Genomic DNA, 19,759 nt, shown 5'->3' with positions numbered 1-19,759 from the left:
TCCATCAGAAAAAAAACTTTCCTGTGAATGTGTGGCAGGTGGTGTGAAGGGAACATTAGTTTCTTTGGGGATTTGCTGCCTCATTTCTTGCATTACTGTTGCCTTCCCTCTCTCCTAAAAGGTCCTTACTGACTAACTGAGGCTGAGAACTGGGTTTGTTCAGCCGTGAGAAAAGAAGGCTTAAGGGTGACCTTAGTACCATGTTTCAGTATTTAAAGGGTGGCTACAAAGAAGATGGAGACTCCCTTTTTACAGGGGTAATGGGTACAAGTTCTCCTAGGGAGATTCAGATTGGACACGAGAAAAATTTTTCACAATGACAGTACTCAGTCATTGAAATAATCTCCTCAGTTGAAGTGGTGGATTCCCCATCACTGGACACTTCTCAGATTTAGCTGGACAGGGTGCTGGGCCATCTTGTCTAGACCATGCCTTTGCCAAGAAAGGTTGGACCAGATGATCCTTGAGGTCCCTTCCAACCTGATATTCTGTGATTCTGTGAACTGAAACTACTGCGAAGGAGTAGCTGTGGCTGCCAGAGAGCCAAGGGGCAGCTGAAGGGACACTCACCCCATTCTCACCTTCTCTGGGTATCTGTTGTAGATTATTTAGTTATTCAGAGTGGTCTGTTAAAGGACTTAATTACCAGCCCGTGGCACGATACACAGGGAGACGTGTGTGTCGGGGTCCTTGCTGTGGGCTGTTCCTACTGCAGCCAGTGAAAATGCTCTCCTTGTTTCAGAATAAGTAGAGAAAGCTTTGAGTACAGGAAACTTTCTGGACCGTTCTGGAGGTCACAGGCAGTACCTACCTCTGCTGGGTTTCTTGGTGAAGCACTGCAGATGTCAGGATGGGCTGTTGCAATGCCCTAATCGCTGAAAGATTGAATTGTTGTGCAAGGGCGCTCGGATGATGAATGTTGCTGTTCAAGAGACTGGATAGATAGTGAAGAGAAGAGATCTGCTTCGGTTTCAGCATCGTGTTTCCTGACTCGTTGCATCCCTTAGGTGCCTAACTTTAATGTTGCCTTAATGCATTTTTAATGGAATGTATAATAAAACGCTTCCCTGGACAAGCATAAATTGTGCCAACTTTGTTCATTGTATGTATGCACTTTTTAGCTGTACATTACTGGCAGGCTCTCGGAAGAGATTTATTCTTCATATAAACCAGTTAGAAACAGGTAAATTCTTGGCTTTCACTGAAGAGAATAAGGTTCTGACTGTTGATTTCAGAAAGAGGAGGACTAGGACATTCAGGCTAGGATTTAAAAGCATGTTATGTCTACAACAGGATGTTGCTTGATATTAGATATATTTGAATATCACCAAAAGTCTCAAGAAGTATAAACAGTTCAGTGCAATGACCTGCCAATGCAATGACCTGCCTCATTAAACTAATTACAGCAATGATTTTCAGTAGAGATTTAATGACACATTAAAACAGGAGTTCTTGAAAATAGAGCAAACCTGGAACGTGAAGAACCTGACATGGATTTTTCCTTTAATGACCATCCGACTTATGTTTCTTGAGGGTTTAAAAATAAAAAATCAATATGGCTTTTAGTGGTACTTAATATAAATAGGAATGTGGAGAGTATAAAAATCCTAATAACTAACTTGTGCAGTAAAACTTGATGGGATACCTAATGAAAAGGGTGAACACAGTAATGACGGAGTCCATTGTCTCTTTTGTGTCGGTCTTTTGATACTAGAGCACACAGTTTGGATAAGATTATTGTCTTTTTGAAGCAGTTTGTGCTTTGAGCAAAGTCATAAAAAAGGATGATCCAGTGATAAAAGCGATAGCCTTGGCCTGCAGATGTAAAAGTTTAGTTCTTTGCCTTGCTTTGACTTGTATAGTCATGACCCGAGTCGCTAAATAATTTGTCTTGGTTTCTAATCTGTGAAATGCAGATAACATTTCACTTTGCGTGGGAGTTTTATCTAGTGAGCCACGTCCAGACTGCAGGGTGCTCCAGTGTTGCAAGGGTTGGGGTACAGAAGGCGTATGAACATTGCAAAGACTTGATTAACATGAAGGAAGTAGGATTCTGCCTTCAGTGTTCCTTGGCTGGTGGCGGACAGTCAGGCTTTTGGCCCCCAGGCTTAGGGAACCCCATGTGTGACCGGGAGAGCACACAAATTGAGCAGGATTGTCACAGCTAGTGGTGATGACTTGCAGCCTGGTTAGAGCCTGTGCTGGGACTTGAAGGGAGGAGCCTTGTCTTGCTCTGGTTTGGCTTCATAACAGAACGAGTAGCAAAACCAGACTTTTTGGGGCATTGTGTCTCTGCTCTGCCTTTTGGGCTGGATCTCAACTTGCTTTGTGCCATGGTGCTGTTCTGGGGTCACGTTGTGTATTCAGTTATGGGTATCAAGAGCAGTATGCAGGGCAGTAGTAAGGGAGGAAAAAAAGGAGCTGAGCTGTAGATAGTTGGGTTTTGTGAAATTTGAGGGATTTGTTCAAAAATGCATCACTGTATACTTGCCTCCAATAGGGAGCAATTACTTTCTCTGTTAAAGAAGGTATTTGTGAAGGTTATTTCCATCAGAAAAAAAACTTTCCTGTGAATGTGTGGCAGGTGGTGTGAAGGGAACATTAGTTTCTTTGGGGATTTGCTGCCTCATTTCTTGCATTACTGTTGCCTTCCCTCTCTCCTAAAAGGTCCTTACTGACTAACTGAGGCTGAGAACTGGGTTTGTTCAGCCGTGAGAAAAGAAGGCTTAAGGGTGACCTTAGTACCATGTTTCAGTATTTAAAGGGTGGCTACAAAGAAGATGGAGACTCCCTTTTTACAGGGGTAATGGGTACAAGTTCTCCTAGGGAGATTCAGATTGGACACGAGAAAAATTTTTCACAATGACAGTACTCAGTCATTGAAATAATCTCCTCAGTTGAAGTGGTGGATTCCCCATCACTGGACACTTCTCAGATTTAGCTGGACAGGGTGCTGGGCCATCTTGTCTAGACCATGCCTTTGCCAAGAAAGGTTGGACCAGATGATCCTTGAGGTCCCTTCCAACCTGATATTCTGTGATTCTGTGAACTGAAACTACTGCGAAGGAGTAGCAGTGGCTGCCAGAGAGCCAAGGGGCAGCTGAAGGGACACTCACCCCATTCTCACCTTCTCTGGGTATCTGTTGTAGATTATTTAGTTATTCAGAGTGGTCTGTTAAAGGACTTAAATTACTTAAGTGGGCCCTTTTTTGTCCAGTGAAAGTCCTCATCTGAGTGTCCGGAGTGTCTTCTGAAGCTTGACCCTGGTGTACGTATAAGCCCTAAATGCTCTTACGGTAGGTTCTGATAGGAGTGAAGCATAACTGATTTTTATAGGTTTGCTTCACTTGTCTCTAATGATGGGTTAACAGTAAGAATTAGCTTTAAGAATTAAGCACCAGGTTTATTTCTCCTGAAATAAATTAATTTCCTTGCCTGGCTAAGCTTAATATACAGTGCAGGGCTCTCATTTGGAAAGTGCCTTACAGTATCTCTACTACTTGAATCATTACCAGCAGAGTTTTCATTATCAAGTTTATCTTCCTAAATACTTTCTGGCTTCAATTTTTATTATCGTGCAGAAGGTAGTGTGGAGAACCTACTTTAAAGGGCAAATAAAGAAAAGGGAAACCTACAGTGAAAGATTGCTTGCCTGCCTGTCTGCTCCTTATGCCCTTTCAGATAGTGAGTTGGCAAGTGATGCTGTCTTTCTGAGTTATTAATAAATGAATCCATTGCTTTGAGACAAGAGATATTGTGCTGATGGTGGAGGTGTGTCTTCTGGGGTCCTGACCACTTGTGATTAGTGGGCATCCCAGCCTGCTTCTAAGCAGGTGAATGTATCAAAGCTGGTAACCACTTTTGCTCTGATTTTGGACAGGAGGTGTGAGTTCTGCGTAGTATCCCTTCCTGGTACTCGATTTTCATAGGTAACTTCACAGTAATAGCCAATGTCACCATTGCTTTTAACATCCCTGCCCCATAAAATTAAGTGCTTGGGACATACCTTTCTTAGAAGTCTTTGCATTGCTGATGTTTTATACAAATTACGTCCTAGGAAATGATTTGCTATGTTATTTTCCTGAGCTGGACATTCAAAGCTATTTCGTCTAACCTCTGTTTTCTGCATTTTCGTTGATAAATCTGAAGTATATAGTCTTTCATAGTGGGGCAAAATTTTGTTGGCAGGGATATCTTTTTTGTATGTAGAATAATTATGGTTTAATTGAGAAGGAAACCTTCTGGTGGTATTTCTCATAAACTCTCAACAATTTCACCTTAAGGCAGTCATGCTGTTGTCTCTCTCTTTCACATTTCAATAGGGAAAGATTAATTTTCAACACCTACTCAGGGCCATGTTCCTCCAAGCTGGTGTAGGAAGTGTAATTCATATCTCCCGATGCAGCTGATCCACCTTCCTTCACTTCTTTTCCCACCCAAGAGGGGTGGTAGGAGGCACCATCGTCTCCCAACATTGATTTCTACCAGTTGCACCGTGTAATTTTGATTGAGAGGGTGTATACATGCAGTGTAATCTCCAATAGCTGGAAGCTGAAGGCAGATTTGGAATGGAAATAAGGAGCCATGTGATTTTTTGTTGTTAGTTTATTTTCAATAAAGACAGTGACTAACTTAAAGATCGTTCTGGATGTGTGCTGGAGTCTGTGCGTTGCAGATGGAGATATATTTTTCAAAGGCTAATCTCAGGACCCCGACTCAGTCAGGGGTCACTGTGAAGTTAAAAGCAGGGAGAGTGTGCTCTTAGGGTAGGACAGAGCAGAAATCTCTCTCCCTGCTTGACTCTCAGCAGGGACCCCTGGGAGGCAGGAGCCTGGGCTGAGGTTGTTGGAGAATATTCACCCTTTCCTCTGAGCCTTTACATCAAAAAAATATATCCTTCAGTGTGACCAGCAATGAAGACAGAAGCATGTGTTACGCAGTTCATCAGAGCTGTTGTCTTTTAAATCCCATGGAGGAGTCCTGCAGGACCTGCTCGGTGTTTGTCCCTCTCTAGCTGATGTCTGTTGCTGGCTGAAGGTGTCCCTTCTGCTGGAGCTGCGAATACAACATGGGTGCAGACAGGGTTCCCGGAGGATGCGCTTCGTTAAGCTCTCTTCTCAGTTTGATCTGATTTATCTTATGTAATTGCAGTGATCTGACTGTCTCTTAGAAAAAAAAAATAAATAATCCGATCTCATACTGTAACTCTCTGTTATGAATCTTCTTCTGCTGAGCAGTTTCAGCAATGCTGGGGAGGAAACAGTGATGCCAGCATGGAAAAGATAATCAAGAATTGGATTTCAGATGCTTTCACCTCTACAACCAAGGTGATCAGGCAGGGAGGTGAGGTTTGGTTCTCTTGGCGTGCATCTCCATGTACCAGGCAGGTGTCAGCTCATTCCTGTGGCGTTGACCTGCTCCTGTGGCCTGCTCAGAACTTCACTGGTGTCCATCTGAATAGTTTGATAGTGACCCACGCTGTGCTACTCTGCTCCTCTCAGTGTCCTGGGGCTTTCCTGCAGGGACATCTGTGTCTGCCATGTGTGCTCTGCAGCACGTGTGTGAGGTTCTGCTGAGAGAAGTGGGTTCCTGGGGTGGGGTCACCACTGCCTCAGCAAGTCATAGGGATAGGAGAGGGGGTGACCGATTTGTAGTCATTTTGTGCCTCAACTTCACACTGAGGAGCTGGTGGAGGCAGGCAAGGACTTTCTTCTGTGTGGACATGCTGGGTTTGGATTTGCACAGATCATTGCACGCACAGATTGACTGCACTTCTGCACGTGTGGCAATGCCAGTGAGATGGTGATAATGGTGGGGACTGTAATGCTGCATTGCTCTCCTGTCACTGTGCAGCCCACGCAGCCAAGACGTTAGGCTTCAACTGCGTAAATGTAGCATGACTGCAATAACCCAAACTATTGAAGTATTTTCCTTCTAATTCTATGTTTCTAGTTCCTCAGAGTCTTTTCTAGGCTGACCTTTCATAGGCTGTGTCTTTTGTAAAGCCATAAAAGCTCTTTGCTTGTCACTGATCCCTAAGCAATGTCATACTTGGTCACATCAAACCTACCTTTAAATTAGAGTAGTGAGGTGGGGGGGAATCTGAAGTTGTGTATGCATGCGCACGTTTCTAGCTGTTGAAAATTTGAATTCAATATTATATTAAAGATATGGAAGCTGCCGCTGCTGATCCTGTAAGAAAACATCAAGCCTTGAAACATCTTTATCTTTAAGTATCTGGAATTTAACTGGGTGAGCAGTGCTGATGGTTTGGTGGGAATAAGTAGCCAGAGGGAAAAGGATGCATAAAATTTCTTGAGCTCTTGATCCTTCATAAGGCGACTTTTATATATATATATTTTTTTTTAGAGCAGGAACCTGGAGATCTGGGCATGGCCCAGATGACCATTGTGATTATTAAGTAAACATGCAACCAACATGGTTGCAAATGTGTACCTGTGATTATGGGGAGAAACAGCTGCTTCTGTCGTCCTCCCTCCCTGCCAAATTTGTGGATGACTTCCCGTCAGATGTCTGCAATGCAGACGGCTAAATTATGCAAGGGAATCTGCAGCTGTTGTAGTTTATGCTCTCTTACAGTGGTGAAAGAACTGTAAGCTGCCTTGCGTCAAATCTTAGTCCTGCTCTTTAACACGATGCATAGGAAATCTTTGTGTGTTAAAGACTTCCATGGCAGAAGAGAATACATTTTGTTCTTGCATAGGCTGGTAAGAGGGCTAGGACTTGTGTGTACCCTTGCCCTGGCTCCAAGGCTTGTGTCTACCCCCAAAGTACATACTCTTGCTTTTACATGTGCAGGTGTGCATTCAAAGGTAATAGGGCATGCATAAAGGCTGGCTATTCTGCTGTGTTGAGAGGTCACTGCTCCTCTGGGATTAGGAATAGGGAAACCAAAGGTGTGTCCCCAGGTGTTAAATGTTTAGAGAACAAAGGTGCATCTGAATTTTTTGCGACTTTTTTTTTTTTTCTTGAAGTTATCTCTAAATCTTCTATGAGTGTAGCCTGAACTGCCAGTGAGGCACTTGCTGAAAGCAGGACATGCTTTGTGCTTCAAGTTTGTTTTCTCATCAGGCTAATGGAGGTATTTTTGGTGTGCGGCTACAGGCGGATGTGGAGCTAGCATGATACAATAAATAGCGGGTACACGATAACAGTACTCAAGCAGTCTGTCAATGGCAGAAATGTGATGATTCTTTTAAATCTTTATTTGCAGTTTAATTTATCTCTAGGGTTTTTCATGTCAGAAATTCCTTGTCCGCAACTGCCTGGGTGTTGGTTTTTATCTCTTGCTTGTTGCATACACTTCAGATCCTCAGACAATGTTGTCTTGAAATGAGAGGACCTGACCAAAGGCATGGTGTTTATTTATATAGCCATAATAACCTGAAAGAAGCAAACAGTGGATGACAGAGAGAAACAGAGATTTACGTTCTGAGGATGGCACTAAGACAGCACATGCAGGAGCTTAGCTGGAGCTGCTTGACTGGTTTTCTGCCTGTCTTCTGCAGGCAAAACTTGGTTTTAACAGTAGAAGTGTTTGCGTTCCTTCACTTCTGAAAACATTTGGAGCAATTGCAACTCTGTATTGTGAGTCTTTGCCATGGTGCCAAACAGGCTGCTGCAAACAATTGGTTTTCCAAGTAAATATCTATATCTGCTTGGTCCGTTTGTTACCTTCCCCTTTGTCCAGGTGCTGTTTGTCCCTGCATGTTAATTAGCATTGCTCTCTCCATGCTCAGCCTTTGCCTCTGCACTTGCGTACCGTCACTCTCTGGGAAGGACAAAGTGCTGAGTGAGTGTTGTCTTCTGCCCTGCGGTGGGATTCTGGGGGGAAGTGACTTGTCTGCACTGGAGGGATGTGGAGACCTTTAAGGGCTGTCGTTCTGGGGGTGCAGCTGAGCCAAGCTGCGTGACAGCAACTGCACTGAAGGAAGGAGCTGTTTATCTGCCTGAGCTGCACGGTGCAAATGAGAAGATTGATTATAAATAAACTGGGAAAACAGAATTCTTGCTTCATTTAGACATCTCTTTTTAGAAACAGTTAGCAGGGGCCTATCTTGTACCAGATGTCCTAGCACTGAGTTCTGTAAGCTTTAACTTCTTTTTCCCTTCTCTTCCTTTACACTTACTCTGTGTGCTCTTCTCTATTAGAGTCTTGGTCCTTACAGCGTGTGGCTCCTTTTGTGCAAGAGGAACAAGATGAGGTGTTGGGAGGACAAAGGACTTGTCCAAAGCTGCTCAGCAGAAACAGGCACTGAATGAATCCTGACTGGTTTCTGCTGCTGGATGGAGAGTAACTGAGACTTGCACCTCCAGGGGAGCTACTTGTCTTCTGAAAGAAAAGACTGAGGCTGTGGGAGTCCTCTTGTGTAGACCTACAAGCCTCTTGGGTGTTTCTACCAGCTATGACCCAGACGGGCTCAGAGGATGTCAGTGCTTGGAGTAAGCTGCAGGGCATCCTCATGTTGACTGTGGCCTTTCTCTTCTCACCTGGGATTGAAAGAGTTGCTTCCCTTGCTTAGTCTTTTAGGTCTAATGTCAGTATATACTTGACATGACAGTGCATCTTCTAAGAGCACATCTATCACAGATGTCCACTACAGACCTGTAGGCTTCCTTCCAGTGTCCCAGCAGACCTTGTGTAGCACGTTGGAGCATCTGGGTGAAGGACCTGTAGGGTTGTTGTTATTTTCCCATTCATTTTATGAACAGAAAATGTCTAAAACTAGAGGATCTTAGCACAGAGGGATACAGCTGCTGCTGAACAACCTAATGTATAAACAAAGGAGAGGCAGTGACCTTGGAATTCATTTAAATGACTTTTTCATTGGCCTTGAGAATTTAATGGCAATCCTCACAGGATTATTGAAAGGTAGGATAAATAATCATAAGAGAGATGAATTGATTTGCAGTGTCTAGGTCTGACTTTTAATTCATATCTCCACTTTTCTGCAATGGTAGGTGGAAGAAGGCTGTAGCATGCAATAGCAAAAATCTCATGAAGATGGCCAGAGAAGCATCATTTATTGTGGGAGAAGCTCTTGAAATTCGTTGTACCTCGTTCAGGTTCAGTTTAATGTCGTAGCTTTTTTTTTTTAGGCTGGCATATCATGCTGTCCTTTGTCAGGGGTAGCACAAGCATTGCATGATAAAGATTTCAGGACTTCGGTTTGCATTTAAGTGCCTTTAAAGACCTGATCCTGCTTCTCCTTTATTTTAAGCATGAGTGAGTTAGCTTAGTGGCAGTCAGTAGCGCTGTGTCTGTGTGATGTTCATGAAAGAACCCAGAACAGTGACATTTCATAGTCTGGATATCTTTCTCCAAAGTATTACTTACATGAATTTCAGATGCTTTAGACTGTTTTTTATTTCCTGGGCAAAGTATGCCTAGCTTGTTTGTTGGGGTATTTTTTTTTTCCTCTGCATGGGTCTGTGAAAACTGAGGTTGTTTGATGCTTTTGGTTGATCAGATCTAATATTAATGATTGTGGAATATAGTGTAAATTTCGTGGATACTGTATCTAGAGCACAGTATGAAGCTTTCTTTGGCTGGAGGACATGCTGTGGAAAGCCCACGAAGGTGAAGTTACCCCTACAAAAAGTATTTTTTTTTAATAAAAATTTGAGCTAGTTAATTCAGAGAGGTCCCCAGGAATCTGAGCTGGGACTCGAGATGCCCTCTGTTTAGAAGCGAGGAAGAGCGCAAAATGAATAAAGTTCCCTGCTCCTAAAAGGAGAAATAAATCAACTCGGGCAGGTGTCAAAGGGAACTGTCAGCCCCTTCCACAAAGCCATATGCCTGCAAGTTTTCTGTGGGTGGCAAATAAATCATTTTGCCAGCCTCTTTCGTGCTCTTAACTAAGACAAGCAGTGCTGAGACAGTAATTCTTTCTCAGCCTTTTCCAGCTTCTTACTGAGTTCACCTCTGAAGCTGTCGCATCAGGCTCCCAGCTTGGTCACATGCGCTCCCACCACCATGTAAAACCAAAGCAAAGCTTCCTCTTCCTTCTGAGATCCCCTGTTTCTGCTGCTCTTAGTAAATTAAAACATTGATTTTGTTCAGAAGGAGGAGATGGGGCTTTTTAATGCTGCGATTGCTATGCAAATGACTAAGCGACATGGACCTTAACTGGTATTTGAACTGGAGTTCAGTCTGGGATCAACCATTCGGGTATTTGTCATAATTCTCAGGTGAGATTTGCAGTCTTTATTCAAATATATCCACCTGGTGCTATAAATGTGCCCTGAAAGCGTTTCACGGTGTGCTGCGATGGTTGGAGCTCTGCTCAAGTCCCTGTTTGTGGTGGTGAAGTTACACCTGGATGTCCATGTCCTATCACTTCTTGGCTGTGAACGCTCTTTGACTTGTGCTGTGTAATAACATACGGTTGTCTGGTGGAGCTGAAGCTTAGGTTTGTGTCTGCTGGCTCTGGCAGTCATCCCATTAGAGGGACTCAAAGCAGCGCTGAGATTCAGAGTCCTCAGTTTATTTTCCTTTAGACAGTGGTGTAAAAATAACCCCAACCCTGTTACCCACACACTTCAGAAACGGCTTTTGCTGAAGCTGCATTGAAACAGATTTCCAGCCATATTTTCTGAAACGGCTTTCAAAAGCTCAGCAAAGTCTGGGCTTTCAAGTGCCCGTTCCAACAATAACAGCTGAAGAAAGAAAAGCTGGCGGCGGGCTGCAAACAAGAGGAAAAAGTGCAGCGAGGGATTGTATCGAGATTACACGGCACCGGGGCAGGCGAGCGCGGCGCGGTCGTGCCGTGTGCCTTATTCCAGTTCTCCCCATCTCTGGTCTGCGCTGAGGAGCCAGCCCTCACCCTGCCCGGGTGTCAGTCTCTTGCCTCTCCATCCCTTTGCTCTCACCCTGTGGTTGTGCTGGTCCCTCGGGGGCAATAGTTGGGGCTGCGTGGGGGCGAGGACGCCGTGGGAGCTGAAGCAGAACTTGATGTCGCGGCAGGAACCTCACCTGGTCCTGAGAGTTCAGCTTGCCTGGAAGCGGTCGCGCCGGCTGAATGCAGTTTAATTTACACCCAAATAATTTATTTTAAATCCGCTTTTCTCACTCAGGCGTTCATTTTACTTTATTGTAACGTCAGCACTTAGCAGTGAAGTAATGGCAGATCTCTGGAGAACTTAGCACGAGCGAGAAAGCACCATTATCTCGGTTTTACAGGCCCTGCTTATGTTGAGAGCATATGTGGTGGTGTAATTACACTGATGTGATTAAATCAGTGCAAATCCTTGCTGGAGGGACATGCTGCACCACTGTAAAGCGGGGCTTATTATCAGTGCAGTTTAATTCAAATTATGTTACTCAATTAAGCTGTGCTGGTATAAGCCTCGGCTTAAAGTCAGGAAGTCACGCGAGGGCCTGTGTTCTTTCTTTTCAAAGCAGATAAAGATTTGGAAACTGAAATGGGTGAGGTTGTGCCTCGCCCAAGAGCATGCTAGAAGTGATGGGCTTGACAAATACTGTGTTTACAGTACTTTCCGAGAGGAAAGAGGTGTGGGTGCAAATGCAGGGGTTTTGTTATTATTTTTTAATAGATTAAATTATTTGTTTAAGCCAGAGGGACCACTTTGGAAAAGATCCTAAATCATACTAAGGCTTTACAAATAAATTAAGTAAAATGCATATTAAATTCTAGTAAATCCCTACCACATGGTTTTGGGTTTTTGATAATGGCTAGATGGGTCAATGAATAACCATGGCGTGTACAACTTAATTGGATATTATTTTTTTTTTTGGCAGGGTGTGGGCACTGTAAGAAAATGAAGCCAGAATATGAGAAAGCTGCAGAGTTTCTCCATGTAGCCAATGATGTAAGCTAATTTCCTTTATTATATCCTTCAAATAATCAGTAATAAATAACTGGAGTAATAAAAGTGACTTTTCTCCCTACAACAAATTCAGCTGTTCTCATCCTCCCACAGGACCCTTCAAAATGTGCTTCCAAAGTACAGTCTCATCGCTAATGCATGAGCCCTGCCAAAGTCTTAGAAAGAACATTCTGTCTTGAACGAAAACAAAATCGAAAAATGTTTATGTATTCTGCTGTAGGCCTTATACATAATATGATCAAATCCAAAATGGATTTTTTTTTCCCTTACTTAAATGCATCGAAAATAAAGAAACATAGCCTTTATTTATGAATTGGATTTGGAAAAAAAAAACAAAGGGGGTTGATCCCTCTTTCAGATACCCTGGTTTTATGGTTGCATCACTCCATTAGCTTCATCTTAAGTGCTCCATCAGCATGGCTGGAGAAGAGAGATCCAATAATAAAAGTATTAGTGTTATTGATTCAGTCTCATGCTGTGTACGCCATGCAAGAAGAGAAGCAGGATTAGTCTCCCCCATACTTTAAGTATCTTCAGTGGAGACATCTAGAGTCCCTTTGTAGTTATTGGAGAAGAAGGAAGAGATGATAAAAAAAAAAGATCAGATGATTCACACTCTACTCACACTCTACAAGTGCCTCTTCTCCTGTGACTCTAAAGGTGGTCCATGTAAAGATGCCCCAAGTCAGGGAAACATGAATTTGCCTTGAAGTAAATTGTTTTTAACAATGCTCGTTTCTTCTGGGAGAAATTGGGATTCGTGGGAGGAAGTGCCATTTGTGGGAACAGCTCTTCAGCATTATAAAGTGAGTTATATACAGGGAATCCTGTCAGAAATGAGAGGAAAACAGGTAACGCTCTGGTTACATGTAGTCCATAAGATGTCCCTTCCTGATTTTGCATCAGTCCTTTGTGTCTTTTTGTGTGTCTGTGCTGAGTACCTGAGAAAGTGAAGGCACCTACATCGCGAGTGATTGCCCCCAGGTCTGGTGTTTCCTGCCAAAGGTGGGGTGTGTATGTTGCTGCAAATTACAGTTTGTGGTCTCTTTTTCAGAGCCCAGGTGTCCTTGCAGCAGTTGATGCTACCGTCAACAAGGCGCTGGCAGAAAGATACCACATCTCAGGGTTTCCTACTTTGAAGTATTTTAAGGATGGAGAGGAGAAATACACTCTGCCACACCTCAGAACAAAGAAGAAGATCATCGACTGGCTGCTAAAGTAAGTTTGGAGGATCTGAGACAGTGTTCAGGTTCCTGGTTAATGGCTCCTGAAGGCTGCTTTGGTGAGGAAGTAACTCTTAAACCTAGCTTCATCAGCTGCCTAAATCCCTTGTTAACAAAAACAAATTGAATTCCAGTATTCAAAGCCGTACAAACATGTATGTTAATTATGGCCTCTAATACACCAAATCCTTTATTTGCTGCTGGGTTTTTCATAGTTGTCCTGGTAATTCTTTCCCAAAGTAAATATTTTTCGAATATACCCTAAGCCTCTCACCGGAGAAGGAATAGCAATGGCTATGAAAAATAAACAGAACATTTGTTGTTCCCTCTCTAAGCAGCATGTTTCGCTGTTAGTAACTGAATTTCTGCAGTTGTACTTTCCTCTTTCCAGCATTTCAGAGCCAATGTCTAGAATACCAGCTACGTGGGCCTGAAGGAAAGCCAACGAGACCAGTAAAAACAGTACCTTTGTCTGCACTAACCAACTTTTCTTGGGTGGTGCGCTAAAATATGCAGAATTAAGTTTGATGTATGATGAAAATAATTTCATTTCTAAGTAGTAAATTGCTGGTACAATTCTCTCTTTAAGTATTCCAGAATAAAAAATGCATTTCCTTTAGGTACTGTAAGCATAATGTATTTTCTGCATTATTCAATTGGAAAAAAAAAAAAAAACTGCCAGTGTTTTGTGAGGTTTTTAAATCATTTAACTGTTAAGTGCAGTTGGTGTGAGGAATGTAATCTTAATTTTTCCCCTCTTATTTGGTGGGGGGAGGGAGGTTGTGTGGGTTTTTTCGGTTGGTCTTTTGTTCTTTTCTTTTTAAATTACATTTCTGAGTGCTTCCAAGTCAGGTAATAGATATGGTCTGGCAGCATCTTTGTAGCATGTTGGGAAGTTTTGTCTGTATTTTACATTTAGACACAGGCCTCCCTGCATACTCAAGCTCCAGGCTACTACGTCAATACTGTTAAGTCACTTTACTAGTTTCACCAGTTTGCTGGAGTATTTTAAGTGCTATGTCGTTTATCTTGAGTTAAACAGTCAGGGTGACACTGACTTGTACATATTGGAAGGTGAATAGACAGTGAGGAAGAGGGAAGGGGTGTTAAACCCTTCTGGATCCTGCTGTGCCTCTGGAAGACTTTTGTCTGCAGCCTCAGGTAGTCAACAACACAGGGGAGATCCAGACAACTTGTCTCCTGCTCTTGACTGCTGGATGTTCTCCCAGCTAGAGATGCAAGAGAGTAAGATCTGTGCTCGCTGACCAGGGATCTTCCAGCTGTCTGTAAGCTGGTGGAAATAGGGGTGCGTCTGGGGTGCAGGCTGGAGATGAAACTACAGCTTGTGTAAACCTACCTCCATGAACGGTCTAGTTGCAGCCATGCGGGCACAGTAGGTTGTTACCAGTATCTGGGTAGCTTATTTCAGGTCAGCTTGGGGAGGTCCAGGTGAGATGAATTCACACCTCTGACACTAATCGATGATAGCTCGCACCTGCTGTGAAAATTCAGACCAGCTGCCCTAATTCTTTTGCTAACAACTGGCAAATCGCTTTCGATGGAAATGTGATGGATGTCCACCAAGTGACCTTGGGTAGGACTTTAAAAATCAAGTTTTTCTCCACTTGGTTTTTAGGTACCTGATACAACTTAAAATGGTGTCATTCAAAGTGACAGGAAAATCTGAAAAGCTAATTTATTGCCAAGGCGACATATGAAGGTCTTTATACTGTGGCACCATTCTGATGATTTTATATAAGTAATCACTGTTTAAGATACAGCAGGAATGAATTTAATGAGTCTGAGAGAAGTCTGTGAGCTGGTGAATAGCAGAAGTTTTGTTAGAGGTGCTCTAGATGTGCGGGATTGCTCTGATCTAGTCAGTATGTGCAGTCATAATTGAAGCCTGACATTCTCTTTATCAAGGTAAAATATTCCCATTTGGTCACCCCCCGTCTTCCAAGTGGAATGATGCTGATTATTGCATCCTGGCTTTAATATCTGAATTCAAGAGAAGGTCACGAAATTCTTTATAGAAGTTTGCATGATAGCGATAAAGAGTACAAAAAGGATGTTTGAATGGAAGGTGCTGTTCTGTATCGGTTGCCTTTTGATTCCACCTGCTTGCTGTTCTTCTCAATTCATGCTTATGGATGACTCAGTGATACAAGAGCAATGTTCTTTCCACCTAGATGTTGGGTGCAATGTAGGAAATCTTTGTTCTGCATTCCTACTTATATACCTGAGTGCGATCACTTAAATTATATTTTTATTGAGTCATAGAAATTAGCTTGCATCTTTTTTGTTCTTATCTGGTGTTGGAAATATCAAGCACATTTTTGTTCTGCACAGGCACCCTGAAGGATTGTTCAACCTCAGTTCCCTTGCACTAGTTATGAGCAGTGATGCCCCTGTGCCTGCTCCCAGAAACATTTTCGAGCCAATCTCATTTCTTTCCTTTTCTAGTCCTGAAGCACCACCTCCACCTGAGCCCGCATGGGAAGAAAAACAGACTAGCGTTATCCACCTTGCTGGAGAAGACTTCAGGGAGTCCTTGAAGAAGAAGAAGCACACCCTTGTCATGTTCTATGCACCATGTGAGTAAATACCTCTCTACGTGGATGGGTTTTATAAACCCTACGGTTTATGAAATCCTGAATTAATTCCCTCACAGTCCCCAGGCTTTTAAGAGAAAAGAGCTGATTCTGAGTATAAATGCATAGGTCCATCATTGGCACTATCATTTGTACCTTTATAAATAGAAACGAAACAGTGTTTATTTAAAGAGTTACTGCATTAATGCAGACACCAAAGCAGGCAGGGATACAAAACCAAAACATTTATTTTCCTCTGCTGCATTTTATGGTCCATATAACAAAATGTGATCCTTTATAGTAGCATAATGGACATGGAGAGCCTGACTCATTAGTGCAGCACTTCAGTAGTGAAATCAATATAGTGGTGTAGGAGGAATCAGTCCCCAGAGGCTAAGAACAAATTTTGATGGAATAAATTTTGTCTGTAATACATCTACATTTAAATCTCCACTGGGAATACGGGCATAGCTTCCTCTTCCCAGATTGTTTTGAGTGCATCAACACACATGCTTGCTTTCTGAAGCTCCTGTGAATGTTTAAAGAGAAGTTTTGAATCGGGTCCTTTATAAATTAGGTGAATGGGAGAGGCCTCTTCTGTTTTCCTGTGTTGTGGCCGAGACAGGCAGATTCTTAACTTTTGAGGGGTCTGTCAAAGGGAGAAGATAATCCTGGCACTTAATAATAGGTCATATTAACTTGTTTCTATAGTGACTCAGTTAATAATAGGTCATATTAACTTGTTTCTATAGCATCGTGACTCAGCCCCCCCCCATGCAAGAAAAATTCTTCCCTATCACATGGCCAGCCTTGCAATTCACGGATAACCTTCAGATAAGCAGTTACTAACTTGTTCCCATTAAACTGAAGGTATTTTCCAGAAAGGGAGAAAAAGCTCGGGTCCTTAATGTTTAATCAGGCAGCCCCTTATTTCGCTTTTCTGTTAGAGAATTAAACATGAATGCTTTTGGGCTCCTGCGAAGCCCTGCTGGATGTGGGATGTGGCAGAAGGGAGGGGTGCAATTCAGAAGGGAGATTTCTGGAAGGTTGTGAAAGAAAAGGAAAGGGGACGTAATCCCTTCTCAACTCCAGTTCCCACCACCTATTGACTAAAAATTGCCCATGTGCCAGGAATTTCTGATTCATGGACCTCAACTGGTTAAGAGCAAGCTGTAACTTCAAAATCAAACGATTGCACACAAAATGATAAGATTTAGGAGTTTGCAGTCTCTTGAGTTCCCTTTACTCAATGACTGACTTTCTGTGGAAGAGAGATTTATTTCCCTTTTGATTTTTAGCTGCATTTTTTTTAAGGCACTTAAATTCTTGTTCTTTTTTAAGGCCATGTTTAAAGCAAAGACAGTATCTGCAGTGAGTATGTGTCTCTCAGGATTGAAAGCACGAGGCAACTTGCCTGATGGGCTAATTATGATACCATTGTTTGCAGGTTGACTTCTACCCTTACACCAGGAGGGATAACTAAAGATCACCCTGGCCCTTTCCGTATGAATGGGCTGTAAAAGCAAGGCTTGCATGATGCAAGACTGTTGGGTCCTTTAAGGCTGCCCTTCAGACACGTTCTTTTTGCACTGTTTCGGATAAAGTGCTGAACGAGACCATCTGCAGGACAGGGAGGTGTTAACTGGAACCACTTCTGGCCTTCCCATGACTCCTAAGGCAGTCAGCATTGCTGTTGTGTTGTCAGTACATGGGTCATACACGGTTTCTGATTTCTCAGATATGTTCTCTCTAAATGTGTGCAAAGCAGAAAGAGGTGCACAAAGGGAGTGCAATGAGCCTGCCCTTTGTTGGGTGCAGGGGAAAGTACCAGGTGAATATTTAAATCTTTGATTTCTGTGAAATAATCATTAATGCAATAGAAGGGTACAAACCATTCTATTTTTCTGCAGTGGTAATGTGCCACTTGCTAAATTTGATAGATTAGGTTTTGTTTACCATTTTCTCAATCTTGAGACCTCTTGGAGCTCACATTGCCAATTAGTCTTAACTTGCTTATTTTAGTGCAGAAGGAACACTGCTAAAATTGCCAGGCCCCGTTATCTCAAATAATTTTCTTTTTCTATTCAGATCCACATCTTAGGTCAGTGCAGACTCACAGTATGTTACTCCATTCACATTTGACTCTATGACAGTATTTGTTACACTTACACATATGCTGAGATATTTTAAGATTGGGGGTGTGTGTATACATGCATATATAAAGTATGTTTATATATAAATATTTATGCTAAGAAATGTATCTCTCATCTGTTATTAGAATTTAAAGCAGAAAGTTGAATATTCTGACCTTTGTAAAGCTTTCAGCTAGAGTGACAAACCTTTAGGCAAAGGCCACAGATATATATCTTGCATGCAAATTAAAAGGAGATCTGGATTTTCTGTGGCAGTTTCCAGTCCAAATTACTTAATATGTGCAGGAGAGCCATCAATCTGCTGCTTTGCCGATAACTCTGGACTGAGCTGAGCGGTGCTTTAATGGTACTGAACAGTGCTTCACAGTGATTTAGCTCCGGAAGGGAAGACTGCTACATCCACACAGAAAAGATGGGGAACTCATTACTCCATCACCCTGAACGTGGGTGAAGCATAAAGGTGCCTGTGGAATATTTTAAGGACTGAGAATCAGAATCAAAACTCTTGAAATTACTGGGGAAAAAATCCACTCCTGTGGAGTTGATGCTCACAGAGAGTGATGTTCTTGATTTCACATTCCTGTTCCTCCCCGGTGGTATCTCTGTGCACTGTCATGACTGATTTGAGGTGGGAGAAGTATTAGGAGCACATCCCCGGTACTGACTTGGGGCAAAAGTGCTAACTGCAGAGAAGCTGATGCTGCTTGTGCCAATAACTGCCTTGGACCTGGTCTTCATCCAGGTGTCCATTTGGTAGGTCTGTATCTTTTGTGGCCACCATGCAACCCAGGTTTGTGGTGCAGGCTGGCACTCGTTGATTCTTCTCAGGGCTAGCACTTGGAGCACCCTGCTCTGTCTGTGCTGCACAGAACCTGGCCCGGCTCTTCTCTGGACCATTATGGGGCTCTTGGGTCCTAAAATGTAATTGTTATCCCACTCCCTTATCTACGAGTTCAAAATGCCTAAAATGAGAGGAGGGTGATGGTACGGTCTGTTGAAGTGAAGCATGGTGCCACAGGTGTGTATTGTGTCCTGGGGACTGCCATGAGGGGTTTGAGGAGCATTTAAAAGCAGTAGGCTTATTGCACCAGCATTTGAGAGGCATCTAGGGAGGGTTTATGGGATCTGTGTCTGTATTGTCTCCATAGACCAGTCATTGGAGTACTGGAGCCATCAAATACTCCTGGTTTCCTTTTGTAACTGCTTGGCTTCGTCCAGAAATGGGGGGAGGAGACAGCTGGTCTGAGTATAGTTTGGTGTACACAGAGCCTGGCATGTGGATCAGCAGGGTTTGGGGGGCTGGGGACAAAATCGGGAAGTGAGCCAAATGGACAAGAACAGATCCAGCTGTGGCCAGAAGTTACACTGTGGTCTGCCTCCAAAGCTTGTTTCAAGACTTGCAGCATTAAACGCCTGGCGTCCTGGACTGACCGGTTTGCTGCGTCAGTACCTCTTCTGGGATCAATGCACTGACTTTTCTTTCCTCTTATACGTCCTTGCTGTTTGTTCATATAGCTTATCTGAATGTCTTTTATCTTCATTTTTACTTTTATGTGCTCTCTCCACTCCGTTATACAAGATAATTGAGATTTGACTTTGCCAATGCATTAAATTTAAACCTCCTCCTACTATAGCGCTGAAAACTGTGCAAAATAGAAGCAGTTGGTTGCGATTAGTTTTCAGAATCACAAAGGGCAACAAAGTTCCAGTAAATAACATGTCTTCTCAGTAGGAAATGGTTTTGCTGCATTACCCAAACTGAATTAAGGGGGGAAAATTGTGACTGAAGGTAGGTGAGTATTTTTCAATGAAATAGGGAGATGCAGATAGTGCTTCAGGACTGTACTGTGTTTTTAACCCAAACTTCTGTTTGGAGAAGCCCTTGGAATCCTATATGGAATTTCTTCTTGAGCCAAAG

At 42.9% G+C, this 19,759-nt stretch overlaps 1 protein-coding gene across 1 annotated transcript in view; it reads left to right on the top strand.

Moving 5' to 3' along the window:
* Window positions 1-19,759, top strand: part of PDIA5 (protein disulfide isomerase family A member 5) — a 93,310-nt gene that overhangs the window by 48,014 nt on the left and 25,537 nt on the right. Inside the window, exons 11-13 of the mRNA XM_014940273.1 lie at window positions 11,783-11,853; window positions 12,926-13,089; window positions 15,561-15,691. Of these exons, the coding sequence (XP_014795759.1) occupies window positions 11,783-11,853; window positions 12,926-13,089; window positions 15,561-15,691 (366 nt within the window). The remainder of the gene's footprint in view (window positions 1-11,782; window positions 11,854-12,925; window positions 13,090-15,560; window positions 15,692-19,759) is intronic.

This window comes from Calidris pugnax, unplaced genomic scaffold (genome assembly GCF_001431845.1).
Source record: "Calidris pugnax isolate Ruff unplaced genomic scaffold, ASM143184v1 scaffold21, whole genome shotgun sequence".
Lineage (NCBI taxonomy): Eukaryota > Metazoa > Chordata > Aves > Charadriiformes > Scolopacidae > Calidris > Calidris pugnax.
This window is presented reverse-complemented; position numbering and strand designations above follow the sequence as displayed.